Genomic DNA, 24,714 nt, shown 5'->3' with positions numbered 1-24,714 from the left:
AAACATTGTAAAGCAAAGCGATTCTATCATGAAATAAACGGATTTTGTTGTGCTAATGAGACAATTTCTTTGACCACAAATGCTGTCCCTGATCAATTTTATGATCTTTTCACCTCTAACACAGATGAATCTGCGCATTTTAAGACCTATGTTCGGACTTATAATAACAAGTTCGCGTTTACATCTTTTGGAGTTAAATTCGATAAAGATCTTTGCGGACGGAATAAAGGAATTTATACCTTTCGAACGCAGGGACAGATCTATCACTATATCAATGATTTAATCCCTTTAAATGGTCGTCCTTCTTATCTTCAATTGTATTTCTATGATACAGAGCATGAATTAGAAAATTGCATTTCTGATTCAAACAGAATGAATCCATCAATTACAGCTCAACTCATCGATATTCTTCGCATCAATCCATATTCTGTGTTCTTCCAATCTCTTGGTGATTTGTCAAATTTGAAAAATCAAGTAATCCATATAAGATCAGATGTTGGTCTAGATTAACGTGTATTCAATGCCTCGACATCTTCACAAGTTGCAGCAATATGGGTTGAAAATAAAGATGCAGATCAGGTAAGAGGACGAGACATTTGTGTCTTTAGTCATTCTAGTGGAAGTCATATAGTTCAATATTATTTTGGCTGCTATGATCCACTTCAGTATCAGTTGTTATTTCCTCTTGGCGATATTGGTTGGCACCAAGGCATTCAAAGGGTCAATAGTGGAAGCACATGAACAAGTAACGAAACAACCCAATCAATAGATCATCATCGATCAATGTCAGCAGAAGAATTACTTAGAAGAGAACAGCAAGGTTATAGTGTAATCTTAATCTTCTCATTTTATACTTAGTTTATAAACATCTAATTTTGTAATATTTCATTCCCCTACAACTTTTACAGCATTAAACAGAAAAAAGAAGGATTCAATTGTTTCGTGTCGTAAATATTATTGCTACAAGTTACAAATCAGAGAAAATGTCAGATCAATTTTGTTACTGTTTGGTCGCCTATTGCAACAATTTGTTATTGATATGTATGTTAAGATCGAGACATCAAGATTAGATTATTTCCGTAGAAAACAACATATTCGATCTGAGTTATATCAATGTATTATTGATACCATTACACTTAGGGAAACTGATGCTTCTAATGTTGGAAAACGGATTATTCTACCTTCGTCATTTATTAGGGGTCCAAGAGATATGCGAAAAAGATATATGGAAGCAATGGCTTTAGTTCAGCGTTATGGTAAACCAAACATTTTTTTAATAATGACGTGCAATCCAAACTGGCAAGAAATTTCAAATAAATTACGCCTGCATGAGAAGAGTCAAAATTGGCCTGATTTGGTTGCTCGGGTCTTTCGTGCAAAGTTAGAAGAATTAAAGGATCGATTATTCAAGCATCATATATTTGGAAAAGTCTCGGCATATGTTTATGTTATTGAGCACCCAAAAAGAGGGCTTCCACATGCGCATTTTTTAATTATATTACAGAGGGATTGGAAACTCTATGCACCTGAATCTTTTGATGAGATTGTATCTGCAGAAATACCTTATAAAAATACAAATTTGCACTTGCATAATGTTATTATCAAGCATATGATGCATGGATCGTGTGGAGTGTTGAATCCAACAAATGTTTGCATGAAAAAAAATGGTTGTTGCAAAAGCCAATATCCAAAAAGTTTTGCATCAGGTACGTGGAAATGATTGCTTCCCAATATATAAGCGTTCTGACAATGGAATAACTGTTAAACTGAGATGCCATAATTTAGATAACCGTTGGGTCGTTCCATATAATCCATATTTGCTTGCAACATTTGACTGTCACATTAATGTCGAGATTTGTTCTACGATAAAAGCAGTCAAATATCTTTATAAGTACATTTACAAAGGGCATGATCGTGTTGCTTTCAATTTGGTTTCCGAACAAACCAATCAACAAATTGATGAAATCCAACAATTCCAATCGGCCCGATGGATTGCTCCACCTCAAGCTATGTGGAGAATATACGACTTCATTATTAATGAAATGTACCCATCAGTATATAGCTTACATTTACATCTTGAGGATCAACACCAAGTAACTTTTTGAGCAAATGAAGACTTAATCAATATTCTCAACTCTGATCGGTTTGCAAAATCAATGTTAACAGAATTCTTTGCATTAAACCGAGTGGATGAAAATGCCAGGACATTGTTATACAAAAAATTTCCAGAATTTTATGTTTGGAGCCAACAATACAAAGAGTGGACTCGTCGAAAAAAAAAAAAAAAAAAACTGTTATAGGTCGAATTGTTACAGCAAATCCATTTGAAGGTGAGACGTATTATCTGCAGATATTGATAAATCATATAAGAGGACCTTTGTCGTTTGAAGATCTTAGGACAGTTGATGGTGTCGTGGCTCCAACATTTCGTAAGGCAGCAACTATACATGGTTTGTTATAAAGAGACAGTAGCTTAGAAGATTGTTTACATGAATTATCTCTATATCAAATGCCGTCCAGTTTGAGAAGACTATTTGCAATTATTTTGGTTTATTGTAATCCAACCAATCCGAGAGAGCTTTGGGAACGTTTTGAGCAAGATATGTCAGTTGATTTTAGGTCAACTGAAGATTTTATATTGAATGTAAGAATGTAAATTTTGCGCTCAATCTCTTTTACACTTGAATCAATGGGGAAAGACATGAATTCGTTCCATCTTCTTGATGACAACATTTGTTTTGGTGAAGACCAACTCGAATCTAGGGAAATCGATGATGAATTGGCTGTTGAATTCCAGAAGAAGATATTGTTGCATCGGAAGCCCTTAATAGTAAACAATGACATGTCTATAATTCAGTTTTGGGAAAGGTTTTTTCTAATGAAGCTGCTGCATTCTTTGTTAATGGCCCTGCTGGGACGAGGAAGACATTCCTGTACAAGGCACTTCTTGCCGCAGTAAGATCAAGAAAATTAGTCGCACTTGCAACTGCTTCATCTGATGTTGCTGCATCTATCATTCCTGGAGGTCGAACAGGACGCTCGCGCTTTAAGATTCCACTGGATACTGATGAACATAGCATGTGTTGTGTCAGTAAACAAAGTGCCATCGCAAAGTTACTACGTGTGGCAAGGTTAATTATATGGGATGAGGCCCCTATATCAAGAAAACAACATATTGAAGCATTAGATAAAATGCTACGAGACATTAATGATTCAGAATTAACATTCGGTAGAAAAGTTGTCATTTTTTGTGGAGATTTTCGCCAGGTTTTACCTGTGGTTCGTAAAGGAATAAGACAAGAACATGTTGACGCCAGTTTGGTTTCTTCTTACTTGTGGCCTACATTGATCAAGTTTCATTTGACTGAAAATATGCGAGCAAGATTGGATCCAGTCTTTTCAGAATATGTGTTAGAATTGGGCAACAGAATGCCACCAATCACAGTTGATGAAACTATAAAAATTCCTGATGGCATGCTTGTTCCGTACGAAGATGACTGTACTTCTTTGCATCATTTAATAGATGCTGTTTTCCATGATATTTATGAATATTCAATAAATATTTCAGCTATGATGAATCGGGCCATATTAACACCAAAGAACAGTTATGTTGATGAAATAAATGCATTACTAATTCATAGATTTCCTGATGAGTTTAAGCGATATTATAGCTTTGATGAAGCAATAGATACATCTGAACAGTCAATTATGGAAGATTTTTTAAATACTCTAACCCCAAATGGACTTCCTCCTCATGAATTGTTACTGAAGATAAACTGTCCTATCATGCTGCTTAGAAACATTAATCCTTCAAAAGGACTATGCAACGGAACACGTCTAAGGGGTTTTCTCTTGTAACCACCATGAGGTTTGGAAAACTGTTTGGGTTTTTGTCTAGAAGGAGCAATAGGAGGAAGGCCATACTGTTCACAAAATGTTCCCATTTCGTACTTGGCTTTCTTACTATTTTTCAATTGTTGACGAAGCATACATTGATCATTGCACATACTAATACCAAGTTTCTTAATTACACTGAAAATATCACCATAAGTGAAATTATCGTAATTAAGAAATCATGAGATATCAGTAAGTTCATCCTTGACTTTGAGAGCAAAAAGATGAGGTAAACCATCTATGAATTTTTCTTTCCAATATGGCTTCTGACTGTCGTCTTGAAGCATTACTCTAGAGGTAAAAACATCTTGATACCATCTGTAGTCAGACATCTGACAACATCGTAGATTATTTAAATAATCAGAAACAGATTTTTAATGTTAGAAGGGGTGCCAATAAAGTGCTTAATAATAGTATAGATTAAAGTATTAACACCATCAAAAGGAGTAGAGTTAATAGCAAGATCAAAAACAGGGAGTCCATTGTCATCATTTTTGACGGCATGTTGGATTGCTTCTTTGGTCTCCGGAAAAAGGTGTTTATCCCACCAATTACGGATCATTTCAGTAAAACCAATGGTTAAGATAACAACAATATCAGGTTCTCTAATATTATTATTAATGTAAGCATTTGCAACTAAAGACATTTTACTCATAGTATTTAGTATTTCTTGTTCAGACATACCATTAATATTTCATTCGTAAGTTTTATCAACTGAATAAGATGATTGAGATTGAAAGATTTTTTCTTCGAATTGTAAATCAGGGGGTGTAGGTTTTGAATACCAGCTTCTTGTAAAACTCATTGGATTGGGTTTGGATTCAAGACCAGCAAGTTTGAAATCATCTTGGTGAAAATTCTTTTCGAGTAAATCAATGTTTCGAACAGTTGAGGAGTCACTTTCAGATGAGTCTGCGTCAGTAGTTTGAACAAAACCATCTTCTTCCTCTTTGTTAGTTAAAGCACTAGTTGAAGGTTTTCCAGGTTTACTAGAGGAAGGTTTTTCAATCTTGATATTTTTTAGCATTTGATTAATTTGATCAAGAGTTTTGGCTTGTTTTGTTTTGGGATCAAAGATTGGCCTTTTTTCTGGTAAAATAAGCAAAGGTTTGTTAGTAGACTGGGAAACAGGTGTTGAAGATTGGATAGAAATTGGATTTTATATCTTTTCTTCGATCCTATCCAGTTGTTGTCCTATGGTTTGGAGATAAGTATTAGAAAAATTATTCTATTGGATAATTTTCTTTGTTTCAGACAGAACTGTGTTAATTTCTTGATTATTGGACTCAGTATTGGGTGCTTTAAAAGGTGAGGCGGTTAAATCAACACCTAAATGAGAAATAACAATTGCCTCTAAAGGAAGATGACTGGACTTAACAGTAGTCCTTCCTTCTTTCTTGACCAAATCAGTTTTTAAAACATTCAAACTATTTTTTGAAACATAGTAATTTTCAAGGAAATCAAAGAAAAGAATATGTTTTTGTTCGGTGTTCATCTTTTCTTTCCATTTGCGTTTAACACTTGATTTTTCAAGATTAGAAAAAGTTGCATAATAAGTTTTTTTCTTATCACGGTTTTCTTTTGAATTGTAATCTTTGAACAGAGAAATTAAATCTATCTCAAAATAATCTCTGTTAATGACGTTAAGCTGACTAGGTAAAGGAGCAATGGAAGTAGCCATATCTGAAGCTGTAGGAGACAAAGTTGAAGTATCTTCATCATCCTTGTTAGCTTCTTCCTTTATGGATTTGCCTTTAGATGTTTCAACATCTTTGGCTGAATAAAAGGCAGAGATAATTTGAGAGGACGTAGAAATCCCTTTCATTTTTAAATCAGAATTATTTCAAACAAGTTGGTTTAAGTCTAATCTTAGTTTTAATTCAGAATTCAAAGTTAAAACTATTGAACAAACTTGTGAAGTCTCCAATGTTCAAGAAAAATATTATCTTTTCACTAAGAAATCCATACAGGAATTCTTGTCAAAAGGTTATAAGTTTCTTCATATTGGATCCGTTCAGATCGCTGTTAAACCATTAACAAGATTGGGAATTAATGCTTCTATTCTTCTATGCTTAAGAGATGCTAGACATAATCAGTTTGAAACTAGCATTCTTGGTATGATTCAATCTTCTTTGTTCAATGGTCCTGTTTACTTTGATTGCTTTCTTGATTTACCACTTGCTTTGAATGATCCAAATTTACCACGTTGTCCACGAGCAATGTCAAGCATACCACGAGACAAAAGTAATCTTTAATTTGCTTCTGAAAATGGTTGAGCAAAAGAACGTGTATATATATCTATATATATATATATATATATCTGATCTACAACTTGCAATTAAAGACAGACACAAAGATCACATGCTTGCACCTCCACTCCGCCCGGCCTTGCTATTTATGGTATCTGAATCGGATGGGCCAACATCATGTCATATTGATATCACTTATAATTATTAATTAACATTTACGAATAATATGCAAGTTGCGGACTCTTTTGCCAAAAATTTAAAAAAAAAATGAAGATATGATTTATATTAAAAAGAAATTAATTTTTTAATAATAAATTTGACTTTTTTCTAAAATTAAAAAAAAAAACCATAATATTTAGGATAATGCTACACGTCCCGCTAATTCTTCCCATTTCTTTTTCCCGCTTGAGATGGATACCCAACCTGGCAGTGTAATAAATTTTCTCTTTCTACTTTTTGAAAGTGGCAGGCAAACCCATTTCCCCACTACCCATTTTACCCTTCAGTTCCAGACTTCCAATTCTCCCATCACCTTTGCAAACAAAAATTCTCCCCTTCAGTTAGCACTACACATTCCCTCCCTTGACAAACCCCTCCAGTTCACATTATCCCTGCCATGCACTTTCTCTCAATTGCAAGTCTCCATCTCCGATAACTTCCACCATTTCCGACCTGCTCGACCTCATCTCCGAAGTCTTCTCCCACACTCTTCATCCCCGGTTGACCTCATTCCTTTCTACAACCTCGTCTTCGAAGTCTTCACCTACACCTTTCATCTCCAATCGACCTCATTCCCTTCTACGACCTCGTCTCCCCTTACACCATGTTGCTGAATAATGGCAGGCAGGTAGTTTTAGACATGCTAAAGTACTCTTTTTAACAGGCAGGCTACCTGCAGAGCCATACTGATTCAATTCTTTTGAATTGGCATCGAGATAATGGAGGATTGTTACCATAACTATTGAGGACATGAACATGGGTATTGGACCAAAAAACCATAGCAGCAAATTGAGAGCAAAATATAGACCTCTAAGTCCAAGTGACCAAAGTTCACCTCCCCTTATGGCAGCAATCTCCACACTACTCACAGGAACTTAATTGCTGGGGTTGCTTATCAGATAGCTAGCATGGTCCAGGTGCCTTGATGACTGAACAGAGCATGAAAACGCAAGGAGGAAGCAGGTTAGGAGGCTTATGTATTTGATGGAAATGGCCGGGAGGACTGTCTCATGTCTCTATAGATAATTTTGCTTTTGAAAGAGGTTGTTGGAAGAGTTTGCAATCCAAACTCCAATCAGAAAGCAGAGAGTCAAAGAGATAGTTGCCAAGTAAATGGTTGGATTTGTATTGGAACTGGTCATGGTGAGAGCTGTGCTGACCATATTATGTTTTTCCCTTTGCTGCAATTTCCAATGAAAAAGGAAAGTAAATCTGCAAAAATCATGTTTGTTAGGAAGGAAAAAAGAAAAAGAAAGAATGAAATTCACTATTAAAAAAATGAACTTTTGCGACCAATTTATAGCAACAAAAAGACTATTTATGGTTGCTAATAGTTTTTTCGTTATTATAAATTGGTCACAAAAGCTTCTTTTTCTTCATGTAGTGAAAGGAGATCAGGGAGTGATGCCGGCCTCCATTATACTTTCAACCCAAGCTCTCTTTTCATTGTTCTCATATCACATGAATGTAGTGTGAGGCCTATGAAGGTATCAGAAAAGGAGGAAGATGTGGCAAGTAAACATGATCAGCAATCCGCTAGGGACCAACACCAAATCAAGGTCCTCTTTTGGAAAACCCATGATTTTTCTTTCTTTGTGAGCTAACTGCTAACACCAAAGGAGGAGTTTGTGAGTTTTAATTTGGAGTTGGGTCTCTGTTTATAAAACTTGTCCCATATGAGAATCCATGGTGTTTTGGATATCTTCGAATGCAAACTTCTGACTTCGATCTCAAAGTTCGGCAGCAAGAATTAGTTACATGCAGTCAAACTTTTTTATTCCACTTTATAATTTAAAAGGGACTGGTGAACATGTAGTAAACGACCAACAAGAAATTATTGTTCTCGAAGCAGGAGAGATGGAGACCTGCCTGCGAAGTCGAGGTTGGGAATGTGTAGTGCGAACTGGAAGGGAGAATTTTTGTTTACAAAGTCGAATGAAGAACTCGAACTGAATGGTAAAATGGAAAAATTGAACCTGAGGGTAAAATGGTTAGTAGGGCTTTCAAAAAGTGAAGAAAATAAATTTCTTGCATTGCCAGGTAGGGTATCCACCTCAAGCGGGAAAGAGAAGCGCGATAAACTAGCGGAATGTGCAGCATTATCCTAATATTTAAATAACCTATAATTGTATTTACTATTCAAAAACTTCAACTAATGTTATTTTTCATTCATTATACGTGTGTGTATATATATATGGTACCATAATCAATTAGGTCCACTAGAGTCATTAATTAGACATATATCAACCTTCGACCTGAGCATCAGGTACACACACAGCACAGATGATCTAGGGCTAGAACAAGATCCTGTTTATCAAGAGAATAGATGATATAGCCAATTATTACAACGGTAATTCTTCTTCTGGGGGGTGATGTTGCTAGCTAGCTATGTGGCAGGATATTGTCTCAAATTGAGGCGGATAATGTTCGGGGCAACAAGGGATCCACAGTATAAATGATGTCCGATCTTGATGGCACTTGAAACCAGTGACAGTCCAGGATCATAGTAGTGAGCAATTGGTTTTCCTTCCAAATCAACGGCAAGAGCCCCTCCATTCTTCTCCATATTTGGTCGCCCTATGTACTTCTCCATGATTGCTATACACTTCCGAATGAAAGGGTATCTGTATACTAAATACCATGAAAGTGTAGGTGCCTGCATGCATTACCCCAAAATAGACTGATCATGATGAGAAACATGTACTTGCTTATTTCTAAAATTCATGCAGGATCGATCATACATACCCAAAAAAGGATTTTATCGATAAAAACCACAATAAAACCAAAAGATTAATTGATATACCCCGGTACATGGTATTTAAAAAAACTTCCGTGTGTGTTTTTCATGATGATACTGATCCTAACACATGCAGATTCGATCCATATTAAGCAGCTAGGGATCCTAAATTTTTGGATTCTATGCACATGATACTATAGATCATCAATATTGTTTCTCAAGAAACAAACACTACTTAATGAAAAAACATGGCTATTAATTATTAAATGGAAACTATTTAGATCCGATATATATATATAGTACCGTTGCCAATGCAATCCAGTAGTGGCCATCTCCATCATATCGGATATTATCTGGCATCCCTGGTAGATGATCAATAAACTCGGTGACTTTTCCTTTTTCCTTGCCTTGTATATGATATTTCCTACACCTTCTCCTGCGCGCATTAGTGACCCATTAATATATATAATTGGAATCATTATAAACAAAAAGTACTTAAGGAGTACATACTAACATGAAATTAAAGCATATGTGCCTGCATGCAAGACTGGAAATTATTAGCAATTAAGTACATACGCTAAGGTTTCGCAAAAGATCACATAATTTTGATCAGGCGAGACTGCCACTCCATTAGCAAAGTAGAGATTGCGAACCAGCACCTTTGTTCTCTTGGTCGCTGGATCATAACTCAGAAGTCTACCGTGGGGCTTACCCTCCAAAAAATCCCAAATGAACTCATGCAATCCATATTTATACGAAGCATCTGTAAAATAAACCATGCCATTATCTGCTACATCTACTGCGTCTGTCGTTCCGAATTTTTGTCCCTCAGCTTCATCTGTCAACAGTTCCACTGTCCCATCTGCCGCCTTCACCTTCAGGAGGCCCTGCAAATTACATATTCATGGCCAGATCTCATTAATATAAAAAATAAAGTGAGACAATGCATAACAGTACTCTTCGTATTAATTATTATTTTTTCGTTGTATGTGTTGGAGATATGATTTAGATGTTTTTATATTTCAATTAATTTTATAAAAAATTATTAAACATGTATTATACATAATAATAATAATGTTATGTATATTGTTTTTTAGAGAAATTTTATATGTCATCCTATATCACATATTTTATATATTTTAATATTATTTTTTATTTTATTTTATTTTTATTAAATTAATTAAATTATTTTTTTTATCATTTATATATTATCTATTTATTATAAAAAATAAAAATAAATTAAAATAAATATAATGTATAAAATGTGAAGATACTAAATAAAATTTTTCTATTTTTTATAAAGAGGATTGTAACACTATTTCCCTTCTTTTCGAGGCATGGAATCTATGTAGATTTTGTAACTCAAAGACTGGAGTGACGTAGGTGCAGGTGTCCAACGGCGAGCTGTCATAACCCTGGACAAGTCTGATACGAAGGAGTTTTGTTATATACAAATATAATCGTGTATTAATTTATTCATATTTAAAATTTAAATTAATACTGTTTTTAATAAAATCTATTTTTTAACCAATTATATTATATTAACGTACAAATTAGTACATAATTATGCTTGTAACTATATTTTTTCGATCTGTACATCAATATAATATGAATAGTTAAAAAGTAAATTTTATTAAAAACAATGTTAATTTAAATTTTAAGTATGAATAAACTAATATTACTGCACAAATTAATTCACGATTAAACTTATATGTAGCAAAACTCGCAGTGCCTAACGTAAAACGACGGGTCAGTGTTTAGTTGTTTACCTTCACGGGATCAGCAACCCAGACTTCGTCGTCACGTACAACAGCGATTCCCAACGGTCTGCCGCCGGTGTTTATCCATTTCTGCACAGTCGAATCGTTCACCGTGACCCGGCTGATCCACCCATCTGCACAGCCCGTGTAGATGACTCCGGATATGGGATCGTAAGCGACATCTTCCGGTCCCAGCAAATGGCCCGCACCCAAGGGCTCCGATCCTCGGAGCATACGATTGTTACTTGCCGGCACGGAAATAACGTACCGAGTCAGCAGGTCCGGGGGTGGAGGAGCCGGGTCGAACGAGTCCAGCTGATAAATAACTATGGCGGCAAAAATGGGGAGCAATACGGCTATAAAAACCGTGAAGGACCATGCGTTTTCTTTTTCGCTAGAAGCCTTGTTTCGTGAAGCTGAGTGGAGGTTCTTCGAATCGGCCATGATTGGGACTGGGAAGTGAGTTCGACGACTCGGTTACTCACACAGACAGAGAGACAGAGAGAGAGAGGGGGGAGATATGGCGCATTATTATCGGTTCGAGGAAGCTATTTGAGGTGAGAAATAGGGTTTTTGACTTTGGCATTGCTTACTGAGCTATTATATTAATATATATATATATATATATATATATATGATAATAGGATATATGAATTTATCTCTACGAGGACTATCTGCAACCCATCCACATTATCTTCGAAAAGACATATCTACGAATAATTACTTATCAAAACATATATATATATATATATCTACCAATAATTAATTGGCAAGGAAGCAGGCATCAGCCTGGACATGATGGACAAGGATCTAAAACCATTGCCAATTGCCATCGGATTCTCAAAATTTAAAAAGGATAGATTAACCATTTGTTTAGAAGTATGGCTTAAAATTATATGTTTTTTAAAATTTTAATTAGACTTTTATTTTAGTTTGATGTGTATAAATATTTAAAAATATATATATTATTTTATTAAAAATTGTAAATAAACTGTGATTGAGTTGTAAGTCTATCACTGCTCTATTTTAAAATCAAACGACCATATTTCCTATTTGATATAAACATATTTTAATTTATAGTATTTTGTTTTAACGATTATTTATAAATAACGATAGTTTTTATTTGCAAACATTATAATTGTGAGATGTTACGTACTATGCTATATCTCACCGAAGTGACTCAAATAAAAATGATTTTTATACGCTGCAAACACTAGAAGAATATATATATATATATATATATATATATATATATATGCTCTAATTAAACTGATTTTGGGAGAAGCTAGCTAGGCCATCATATGTCTCCTCATGTGGTCTCAACGTAGTTCGCCAAAATTTAGTTTTGGCTCGGACCTCTTGTATCGACACCATATATAGTTATAGAATTAATAAGCTCTGTCTCTTTCAACGCCAAGCCATAATTAGCCAGTGCACAACGGCGCCGCAGACGTACAACATCATTTTTTTTGTTTTCCTCCTTTTCAAGAAAAAGCGAGTAAACTTTATTTAAAAAAATAATAATAATAACACATAAGAAGGGAGGGAGTTTTTCAATAAACATTTTAAAATAACAGTATAAAGAGATAGATGAAAAGAAAAAAAAATTACGATCAATTTCTTAATTTTTATCCATGCTCTACTAATAGAACACCATCTTAAATGATGGTAATAAACTATTTGCAAAAAGTTTCAAACAAGGGAATCATTGTTGGTGGTGGTGGAACCTAAAGCATTGAAAGTGGCAAGTGTATTGTTGTTTGTTGTCTTGAAATGATTTTTAGAGGTATCTATAGTCCCTTCTTCAAGATTACCGGTTAGGAAAAGCGATAATATAGTACAAAGTACGGCATCGGATAGACTAATCTGCAAGTAGTGATCATATGTATTCTCGAGCTCTTGTGATGGCACGAGGTAGCCACATGCCGGTAGGAAGGAGACGAATTGGTCCAGATTTGGAAGATCTCGGCGAGACGAAATTGCTGGTATAGCGCTTGTAGCCTTTGGAGGCTTTAGAGAGCAATGACGCATGAGGACAATGCTTCGAACATTTTGGTATGGCTCCGCTCCATCCCAATAGATTAGCAGTTGTAGAATGGGGTGGTACAACGCATGTAGGCAGATGGCGGTTGGAGAGCAACAGATTTGACCGAAACCGAACGATTAGAGGAAAGGAGGGAAAAAACATTACCTTGAAAGTGTGTATATATAATTGGAGGGATGCGGCATGCAGGTTGTGAAGAAGAAGAAGAAATATATATATATATATATATATATATAGGGATTTGTCTATAAACGACATCGCATGGAATTGGGGGTTGGACTTATGCGAAACTTGGGGCTGGTTAGGCTTTGATATTAATTTTTGGGCTTTTCATGTGAAAAAAATATCACTCTAAAAATTAGCCCACGTAAAAAATATATTATAAAAAATACAGACTCTTAAAATTTTTATGAAAAATACTGAACTCTTAAAATAATAAACATTAATCTTGGGCGGTAGTTTTATATTATGTGATTAATGAATTTATTTTGTTACTTTTTATTATTGGACATTATATTACTTTTACTTCTTACTATTTTAATTTACATGTGATTAGTTACAAATTTAGAATTAAAAAATGCTCATTTTTTTTAATTAAAGTTTTAAAAAAGTCTCTCAAAAATTCACTAAGTAAAAACAAAAATTAAAAAAAGATAAAAAAAAAAATCGGTAGAAAATTTCGGTAAGTATTCTCTGTGATGGTAGTGTTTTCCTAAAGTTAATAATATGAAAAAAGTTTAACATGGTTTAGTTACCGGGATGAAATGTTTTCATCTCATCTTAGTTCGTATGTAAACCAGTTTTGTGTAAACTAATTTTGTGTAACCAAAAGCTTGGTTACATCTTTGTATTTTATCTCAATTGATCTATGATGACAATATTTAAGTTTTAATTTCCTGAACTATATATATATATACACATATATTAATCTTATGTGGCCTTCTTTTAATGTAAATGATCACTTATAAAATCTTTATTGGTGATTCACTTTCTTATTGAGCTTGATGTTAGATTCTTTCACTTCCACCATTTTTTTTATTTGTCTGGCCTCTACTTTCTAATTGTATGTTTTATTCATTCTCATGTTAAAACTATTTATTTATTTTGTTTGTTAATAATGTTATTATATGTTTTTATTGTCATCATTTTATCGCTACAATATTCTCTTGTTTGAAGAAAATAGCAATACTTACATAATTCCTTCTCGTCTATTTAAATTCTTCATGATGTTCTCATAAAAAAATTCTTTTCATGGTAATATAAATGTTATTATATATTCACGTATATGCAATTTAATTGTAATTAATGTTTCAATGAAATTTTAAAGAATAATTATAATACATGATAGTAATAAATTGGGATGAGGTGGGTTGGGCCTGTCTGTACCTAAAACGGTGGCGTTTTAGTTATTGGGTTATTGGGCTTAATGGTTGATTGCAGGCCTAGATGAATTGGGTCCTTTTTTTTCTTTTTTTTATTTATTTTATTTTTTATGGTTTCTAATGAGAAAAACACACATTGTTATATGTTTGTTTACCTAGCTGATAGCACATAGTTCATTTAAATTTTTTTCACTTAGTATATGAATTCTACATAAAATTGTATCAAGAATTTAAAATATATAAAAAAAATTATTTGTTTTAATTTATACATTAATAATTATTGCAAATTTAATAATAATGTTTATAAAAAATTTTGAATTTACTACTTCCTCTAATATTTGCATTTATATATATAGTAGATATTTTTATTGTATATTTTTTTTATATTTTTCTTAAAACATATATGCTGGTTATTTATCGTTTTGGTCCAAAGTAGCTCCTAAAGTTGGAAGAGCAAGTATCATATTTATCAAACATTGCAAGTGCAATTTTAGAAAAAGAATAGATTATACACTTACATGCAGAAATGAATGAATATGGACAATTACGCTAAAATAAGCTCAACGTACTTTTTGCCGAATCTATAAATTAGGATGCATCATAAATACTTTAAATGCCTTTTTGTTAAACTTCTCACTATTATAATTATATCTTTACACTACAAGAAATCTGTCCTATTGTAATGATTTTTATGTTGTTGCAAAAAAAATTATTGCAAAACGTTATCTATTATAGCGTTTTTTAAATAGCCGCTCATTTTTTTCTTTAAAAGTGAAACGATTCATGATTTTAATATTTACATCGAAAAATCTAATATTTGCAGCGATTTTAATAGCTGCGAGTCTGGGCGCCAAATTTCTTTTCCACACCCCCCCCCCCCCCCGATTTCCTCTTTCTTTTCCCTCCAGTGGTCTCGCCCCCCCCCCCCCTCCCCCCTCTCAATCCCCATCGATCTTCTCCCTCAACCCACGCCACCCGCCGCACACAGCTTGTCGCCAGCGACCCCACCACGTCACTGCCACCTCACCTCGATGTCCGCTCCCTCCTTCTCCCCCAAACCCCATGCCGAAAATCTCCTTTTCCCCAAATTTTGCCTCACCTCTCTCTCTCTCTCTCTCTCTCTCTCTCTCTCTCTCTCTCTCTCTCTCTCTCTCTCTCTCTCTCTCTCTCTCTCTCTCTCTCTCTCTCTCTCTCTCTCTCTCTCTCTCTCTCTCTCTCTCTCTCTCGCCGTTGCTAGGGACGCCTTTCGCCACCACTCACGTCAATGCCATCGCCAGTCCTCTATCGGAGCCCCCTTCTCCTCTGTGCCTAGCCCAGCCGCCCGAGGCCCTCCTTCTCTCCCTTGCTCTGTTCGTAACCCACGGCTCCCACGTGGTTTACATCTCTGCCAGTCCCTTGTGAGTTTGGCTTCTTCTTTTCTTCTGTTTTTCTTCATGTTTTGCTAGAATATTTATATATATATATATATATATATATATATATATGTAATTATCACCCTAACATTCGCGATTTCCCATTTGTTTACTGAATATTAATGGCATTAATTGGTATGAAAATTGTGAATAGATAGCGGTGAATTGTGCTGATTGTTGGTGTTTCCCTGTGTGTGAAGAACATTTTTTTAGAAATTTTCTATGTAATCTATTGATAAGAACACTATAATTTGGATGTGCACTATGCCTTCAAAATCAGTTCTCTTCACTAGCACTGTGCTTGATTTTATAAAATCTCCTTTGTTATTTCTAACTGTAAATAGGACTATGTTTGATATTAATTGATATTGAGTATATTGGGTAGGTTGTGTAAATGCATCGTGTCCATTATCTGTGTTTACATGATTAAATACACATTCATTCCTAGATCCTTGTATATACGATGCTATTATTCTATAGCAGTATCATTTTTTATGTGTGCTATACAAATATTCTGTTTCTTGCTTAATCTCTCTGGTCCTTGAGTAATAGCTTGTGGTCATCATACGTGGTTTATGAATCAAGATATGTACTTGTGCATCTCAATTAATTAATACAGATCTATATATTCTATATGATGTTGCAATTATAATATTTGAATAAGGCCTATGCAATAAAAGGAAATACAATATTCAATACTCACAATATAGCATAGAATATCTATGGAATATAACTATATTATCATATTTCTGTTTCCATCCCTTTAATTACTTTCTTTTAGCTTTTTGTTGATGCTTTTATTTCACCATGCACTACTCTTGTAAAGGGGAAAGTAAAACTTAGTTGGCAAGTATAAGTTTATATTATTAAATTACAACAAATTCAAAGAGGAGAGATAGATAGAAGTTTAATAAACATGGAAGTGTGTTAAAACTTCACTGTATGAACATTGAAGCAGCTAATAATTAGGTGCACTATAGTGTTTAAGGAACACACATATAATGCATGCATGCATTTCAGCTTCATAATTAGGTGTCATATTTTGTTAAAACGGGAAACATTACTTTTCATTATGTAACTTGTATTAGAAACATGATCTTTCTCCTAGCTAGGCCAAATGCTTTTTTTTTTTTTTTTGGTAACATGCAGAAACCTTGTTAAAATTAACCATGCACATGATGATCTCATGACTTTTAAAGTGTTAAACTCACCATCATATATAGTTTATTTTTTTCTCAAGCATGACCAGGTGCCATCCTCATGCACCATTTTTATTCTTATTACAAGATAATTACTAATATTGTATTTCATATTGTTTAATTGACTTTACAAAATGAAGTGAATGCACCAATGGAAATAGTATTGATCAGTGTTCAAGTGAGATTTTAACATGCTAAAAGAAGACATTAACTTTATTTTTTTTATTTTTTGGGTGGTAACATGCTAAAAGAATGTTTAAGTGAGATTTCTATCATGTAGTTAAGATCACCATCTTAGCACTAATTTCTGTTTCTTTATGAATCTCTAACTCTTTCCCAGCATGCAAATATCACTTGTATTACAAGAATTATCAAATCAGTTACACCTTCTTTATGGTCATTCCCATGCAACCCAATCCAGGAGCGTTCCCTTTTATCCCAGTGGGTAAAACACTAGTGGTGCAGGCTAATGTTTCCAATACTTTCTCTTATCTAGCAAGAATTTTCAACTTTTAAATTGAAACTCGTTTTCTTTAGGCACATTTTCTAATGTATCTCTTTGTTGTATTACTAATTGGAATGATACAGGTTGTTGAGATCACAAAAGGGAAGTAAGGTGAAATATGAACTTGAAAGAAGACAAGACTAATTAAGGTATTGACCATTTCGTCCTCTTAAATGGAAGATTTTAGTGCTATTCTGAAAAGTATATTCTGTTTTTTTGCTTTGAAGCATACTTAACTAGAAAATGTGGCGTGTATGTTCATATGTGAGACTAGAACATGTTTCAAAACTTTGCAATGTGGCGTGTTTCTCATGTAAGGAGAAATGGTAACACCATAACCCACTTGTTAGCAAAAGATGCTCTTAATATATATGCTGACTTTAATGCAACTATGGAGGAAATTCCTCAGTGTATCTCTTATTTAATTCAATGAAATGGAGTAAGAGTATTTCCATTAAAATAAATAAATAAAACTAGAATGCACATAAGGAATTAATTATGAAATTTTCTACCTCCTCTTTCCTTCCCACCTCAGTTTCTTATCTATTGATCCATTTTAATGAAAAATTTCTTCCCATTAGCATCATATATAAGTGGTAAGTGTTTCTTCCAGTTCTTTACTAAAACATGGACTATTAAATGCATGCTTAGTGTCGGACTCTACTATTCCCATCTGTCATCACTCTTCTTTGATTAATACAATCATTTATACTCTTGTTAACATTTCCTTTGATGAATTATTTATTATTTGGCTTGGTGTCTTCCATATCATTTTTTTACAACTTAGGTAACATGCTTGGTGACACTTGTTATTGGTTTTTAGATCATTTGTAAGTCTGGTTTTATGCTTCCCAATTGTGCAATTGCTTTTTTGAGCAAGAACATATAATTTGGATGTGTATTATATTTTTTGTGGATTCTGTTTTTGTGCTTTTTTTTTTTTATTTTTTGAAAAACCTTTTCCGGCTATTATACATTTTTTTTCTGTCATTTATTACCAATTCTTTTAATCATTGGCTTTTTTTCCCTCCTTGCTTATGAATACTTAACCGTGGACTGAGATGATTTTTCCCTTCCCCTTTATGGCCATCTTGATGGGTCCTTGAAATTTTTTTAGTGGAATTTTATATTCTATAGGTTGTATTGTGTACATGATAATGTGGGCTCATGTGTTATTTATGCATTAGTTAAGCTACATAATTTATGGACTTTATGATTTTCCTATGCTTGCACTCATATTACATCTTCCCATTCAGAACACATTTTCCCTTCATTTCTGAATGCTATTGGATGTGCTTCAAAGGGTGTTTTGGTTTCAGCTTCAGTACTCTGTTGTCATGCATATATTCTAGTTGAGATATATCTTGGTAAAGATCTGTGTTGGTTATTTGCTGCAAGCCCATATTAAGTTATTTCAAATTTACTCCATCTCTTTTGTAACGAATTTTTATAGAAGGAAAAAGTTTCAAGCAATGTGGTAATAAGATATACAAACAATTTAATTTAGAATTTTTAAATTTACATCATCTCCTTTTTAGGTACTTTACTGTGTGTTCTTTAGCTTTTTTTCTACCTAGAGTGAGATGCTAGAGAGTGGAGGTGGATGGTTTAGGTCATACCTGGCACTCATGTCCTGCTGTTCCCACTCTGTTTTAAACACTCGGTGCTCATGCTGGAGACACCTGCTATTTCCACCTTGTTTGTGCAGAGCTGCTTATATGACTTCTCTGATTGAGAGGGCAAAAAAGTGCTTAGACTTTTCAGACATTGTTTACATCATGCATCTCTTCATATGCATTGCCTATGGAGGTTGGCCTTCCTCCATGTCTAAGGTGTCATGACTAAGTATGGTTTACTTGGACACTATTTCTATCTAGGCATGCATTAGCATCATGCACATACCATAGATATTAATCTATCAAATAATATCCTTCTTCTATTAGTCACCTGTAGTTTGTACCCATGATAAACAAAGTCTATGTTTAGTGAATCCAATCCTTGATGTTTTATCTAAACAAACTTGAGGTTGCATATTTTAGCCTTTGTAGGTAAGAATTGTTATGTCTGTATCTTTTTGGTACACCTGTTCTTCACTGTTAGACTGGAAAGTATTCTCTAATAGGTGACACACATGCTTCGGTTGGCTTTCTAGAGAAAATGTCTTGTTGTTGTTTCCCAAACTTTATTGATCTGCTTGTGGTGATAGACATGTATTATTGAGTGGAGAAGTAGCTAGCCAAGGCATGACCAATAATGTCATTTGTATCATCTTCTAACCCATTAATTTTCTACATTAAAAACACATTATCATACATTAAGGTATCTTTTTAGGCGCTGTTGAATTATCAGAGCAACCAAAGGTAGTTTTCTATTGGATCCCAGCAATAAAAGCTGGGCAACACAATAGCCTTACCCTATAATATATCTCTTTTATGGGCTAATATATGTTTGTGGCTGAATGATGCGGTGTCTCTCTCTCTTAGACTAAGAGAGGTGGTTGTGGTTTGAGCTTGCCTATATATGTAAATTGGCAGCTTGGTGTATATTGAGTTTAAATTCTCAAAGAAATTGATGGCATAGACAGATTTATGTATTAAGTGTTTGATGAATTATATATTGAGTTTAAATGGATGATGAATTGAATATATGAGCATGTATTAATTTCTATGTTAAAATTGGTCAAGGTATGCTTATTTGAAGTGGTTTATGGATTGAAAATGCATGAGAATGTGGAGTTACTATGTTGAATAGACTTTTATATATTGAATGTGTTGTGTGTGGATGAAGCTTGTAAGACCAAACGTCTGCTTTGATGGATTGTATATTGATCTTATAAATGGGTAGAGACATATCTATTTTTGGTTAGTTGTACATGTATGTTTGGTTTGAATTGTGTTATACGTTTCTATGCAAAGAAGTGAATGAGACTTGAGTTGAGATTGACCAATGTCAGGAAGTGTGATGTTGAATTGTGTATGTATGGAAGAAGGGTATTGTATTTGTAGCATGGATCTCATGGTGTAGTGGGATTAAGTTAGATAGCTACAGTGATGCTTTGAATGTTAAGGTGAAGCATGGGAGCTCACTTCATGAATTAGAAATGGAGTATGATATATGTAGCAGGGATCTATTCAGAAAAGGGAAACAAAAAAAAACTGTGAGGAATAAAAGCAAAGAGTGAAAAGAAATGAAAATACATGGTTAGGTTTGCATGACAAATTTCTTGGAGTGATTTTTACTCTCACCAGTACATGAATTGTAGTTCTATTTCTAAACTTGCCTATATATTGCCTTCTTTTGTTTCTAGGTGAACAACCTTTACCATTACTGCTGTTGTATAGACCATGCAAACAACTAGAACCAACACCTTCCAAGATAGCATGGAATTTCAAAGCAAATTGCCACTGTTGTATTGATGTCCACAAAACCATGAGAACCAACATCTTCCAAATTTTGAATTTCATCTCAACCATCTAGCAATCACAACACAGGTTCATTTCTGGTGATATATTAGTGAGTAATTCAGCAACTATACTAGCCGAATTGAAAGAAAAGCCTACTTCAAAACATATATATATATATACACACTAAACATATAAATACTACAAACTTTATTTGATCTTAAAACTTGTGTGACTACAAGGAAAGGGTCAATAAAACCTGACTCCAAGTTGTATATTATCGTATATATATTATACAAAATAAAAAAGAAAATAAATAAATAAAAAATAAGTTAACGAACTGCAATATATGATAAGATATTATTATTTTCACTTTAAGATAGCTAGTCTCATTCTGATCACCATTTCCTTTAAAGTTTTGGATATAGCTAAAAAGGCAAATATAAATAAGTTCCCAAGATTTTCCAAATGGGTGTATCTCTTGGCCTATTTATGGGGTGGTTCTATTGTATACTCTCTCTCTCTCTCTCTCTCTCTCTCTCTCTCTCTCTCTCTCTCTCCAAATCAAGTGGTTTGTATTCCTCAAATTTTTCTGTGAAATTTATATGTCAGGAGCAGCAATTGTTATTGGTTACACGCTGAAAAATTGCTTTCTATCCATCATAAACTCTCATGTTGTATACTGCTGGGTCTTACATGGTTCAGTCCTACTTTTGATATGTCTATATTCTAATTAAATGGAATGATTTGGAGATGGCGAAGTTGTAATGCATGTTTTTTTGGATCTCAGGTCTAGAATATGATCACATCTATTGTTGAATGTATTGGGCACGAAATCTCAATGACTGCTGTAATCTTGGTCACTGGGTTTGATGATTGTCCTGCTCTAGATGTATGCTAAAGATGCAGAAATAGTGGATAGTGAAGTAGAGAGACCATGCTTCTCCAGTGCATATTCAGGACGTGCTAGATTTTCAGCAATTGCTATATAAAATATTTGTTGAGATCTTGATAATAAAAATTACCATATTACTACTCATATTTTTAGAAGTATCTATCTTTGTGAATTTTTGGGACTTCTTTCAGTTTCATTATAACTGAATTCTCTCTAAGTACTAAATGGTATTTAGAAAAAAAGAGTTAGACATTATGGTCTATTTTAGGTGATGCAGAGAACAACTAAAATAAAGGCTTCATGAATGCTGCCTATCATTTTCATGCTAGATGGGGTGTTGAGTTGGTATAATATTTGGATTGTATGTCATTTTGCCACCAATGAGAGATTGCATGACTCGAGAACCATAAGATTCTTAGCAAGTGCATTTGTAGTGGGATTCTGGCTTGTTTTCAGACAGTAAAATAATAGCTATAGCTTAAATAATTTTCTGATATTACTTAAATCTCACTAACATCTCCTTGTACATGTCAAAAAATGTGAAGTTCCAAGAAGCCATTACTCTAGCTGATGATCTGAGTGAAACTTGTTGATTCTGTGGAGGGAATTGTAAAGAGCAGTCAACAAGTACACATCAGTCCTGATATTTCAAAGAAGATACACTGTTTTAGAAAGATATGTTAAGTAACTAAAGATTAATGGAGTCTTATTAGCATGCTGGATTCTGCCATACTAGCTTTTACACATTGAAGACACTAGGATTCCATATAGCTACAGATTGTTGCATTAAATGACTGATAAAAATAGGTGGCAAAGCTTTAAATATCGGGAGTTACGTAGTATGTATACATGTTTTGAGAGAATGTGCATATATCCCACATTTCTTATGGTTCAGGGATGGTTTTTCCTTCTAAAGCCAAATAGGATTCTTTAACATCTTAAAAGTAGAACCAAGTTGTAATATCATTAGGAATATCCCTTACATCAAAACTAAAATTTTCTAGTTTTGATGTCAAGCACAATGTTGGCCCATGCGACTAAGATGGAAAATAAATTAATTATCCCCATCAAACATGGTTTCAAAAAAGCAGAATGTGCAGTTAGACAATTATTTCATTTGACTGATTTTATAATCAAAAAGTACTTGAATGGAAGTTTATGAATCACTTTGTTTTAGAACTTCAGTCGTTAGCAATAAAGAATGATGTTCTCTCTCACTGGCTAGGTGTACATATAGTTGAAAACATATTCTGCTTCAGTGTCAATAATCCTAAAAGAAATGACAATAGCATTAATGCAAAATTTCAGAAAAGTGGGCATAACAGTATTAATACTTAGCAACTTCCAACGACATTGCTTGCATCACATGATGCATGAGGGTCTAGATCATCAAATTTCATGCATCATCATCTGCCCATCATTGTGTGTTTTATGGTTTTTTGGGTATCTTGCTTCTCTTCTTTAGTTACATTTTTTGTTTCATTTTATTTACAACGAGCCTCGGGATAAATATGTGTTTGCGCATACCACAAATCGCTATAAATAAGTATTTGCAACCACCTGACTAGTCATTTTATTTATCATTGTCAGGTTGGAGTTGGAGAGAGAGACGTTATAAAGAATGCAAAAGAGAATTCTCCCTGCATGATGCAGTTGAGATGAAGTTGTTATATCCTGCCTACAATACCCAGGTGCACACGGTCTAGATAACATTTTTAAATATAAAAGAGTATGACATTTTGTACTATATATTTAGTAGTTATAAAAGTTGTAGGTTCTTGGTTCCATTTGGTCCACCCCATAACTACATTAATGTGAATTCCCAAAAAGGATTAGATGGATGAATGTGTTTGATGTATTATATCACAAGAAAATGATGCTTTTTTAATTTGATCCACCATATTTATTAGTGCATATAAGTGAAGTTCCAGGATTTTCTATTATGTTTACTAATTAATAAGTACTTAATATTGGGTTTTGGCTAGGTGTGGTCATTTCATGTAGGTGAAAAAATATTGAAAATTCATAAATTGGGTTTAAGGTATTAAAACAAAATTAATTTATTATTTGGACATATAAATAACTAACATTTAATAATATTATTTGGACATATTAATTTATTATTTTAAGTTAGTCACTAAATTGAAAATTTAAATAATTTAGTTGACTGTGTGAAGATAAAACTTTCAGATACCCACGTCTTTAGCCAAAACGGAGGAAAAAAATTTGTAAAAAAAGCTTTTTTTAGCGATTTTTTATCGTTGTAAATACCCAGCGATCAAATACATTCCAAAGCGTTGCAAATAATTCTCAAAATTGCTATAATGAATCATTTGCAGCGTTTTTTTAACTTTGAAAAAACTCTAAAGCAACGATTATAGCGCGCTGCAATAACAATTGAAAGCAATGAAAGAAAGGTTATTGCGTTTGGTTCAACTTAATTGTAGTGCTTTTCAAGTATCTGCAGCGATTTAATGACTTTGCAAAAAAACTAAAGCAACGAAAAGAAAATTGTTGCTTTTGGAATAATCCATTTGCAGCGTTTTTTGGGTTTTTGCAGCGATAAATAGATGCTGTAAAAATTGATAAAAGCAATGCAAGAAGTGATTGTTGCTTTTGATGTCTACAATTGCAGTGCTTATAAATCAATTGCAGCGATTTAAAGCGTTGCAAAAAATGACGAAAGCAACGAACCAAATTTAGCGCTGCTTTTGTTGGTAGGCAATTGCAATGAAATTTGAAGATTTAGCAAGGATAAATTTCACTTCAATTAATCTTTTGCAGCGTTAAGACATGCTCTCGAACTGGCCTTTTTCAGCGTGATATTTTTGTATTTGCAGCGGTTTAGAAATGCTGCAAAAGATATCATTTGCAACATTTTTACAATTGTGTCGCTATTGATAAAAAATGAAAAGTTTATACCATCGAACATGCAAGGAGGGTAGAAACGCTGCAATTGATCAATTACAGCATTTTTAGATAGCATTTGCAAGGATTTTAGGACGCTTACTTGTATG

General features: G+C 33.8%; 2 protein-coding genes across 2 annotated transcripts; one reads left to right on the top strand and one right to left on the bottom strand.

The window, feature by feature from the left end:
• Positions 1–520: 520 nt before the first annotated feature.
• LOC122315384 (ATP-dependent DNA helicase PIF1-like) lies at positions 521–3,858 on the top strand. Its single transcript, XM_043131258.1, has 3 exons — positions 521–579; positions 1,141–1,256; positions 2,858–3,858. Exons 1-3 carry the CDS (start codon positions 521–523, stop codon positions 3,856–3,858), a joined length of 1,176 nt encoding a protein of 391 aa, XP_042987192.1.
• Positions 3,859–8,509: 4,651 nt separating this feature from the next.
• LOC122315053 (protein STRICTOSIDINE SYNTHASE-LIKE 6-like) lies at positions 8,510–11,444 on the bottom strand. Its single transcript, XM_043130750.1, has 4 exons — positions 10,869–11,444; positions 9,676–9,986; positions 9,403–9,535; positions 8,510–9,018 (listed from the first exon to the last, which is right to left on the bottom strand). Exons 1-4 carry the CDS (start codon positions 11,301–11,303, stop codon positions 8,749–8,751), a joined length of 1,149 nt encoding a protein of 382 aa, XP_042986684.1. The 5' UTR covers positions 11,304–11,444; the 3' UTR covers positions 8,510–8,748.
• Between the last annotated feature and the right edge of the window lie 13,270 nt (positions 11,445–24,714).

This window comes from Carya illinoinensis, chromosome 7 (genome assembly GCF_018687715.1).
Source record: "Carya illinoinensis cultivar Pawnee chromosome 7, C.illinoinensisPawnee_v1, whole genome shotgun sequence".
NCBI lineage: Eukaryota > Viridiplantae > Streptophyta > Magnoliopsida > Fagales > Juglandaceae > Carya > Carya illinoinensis.
The sequence above is the reverse complement of the archived record's forward strand: the minus strand, read 5'-3'. Positions and strand labels throughout refer to the sequence as shown.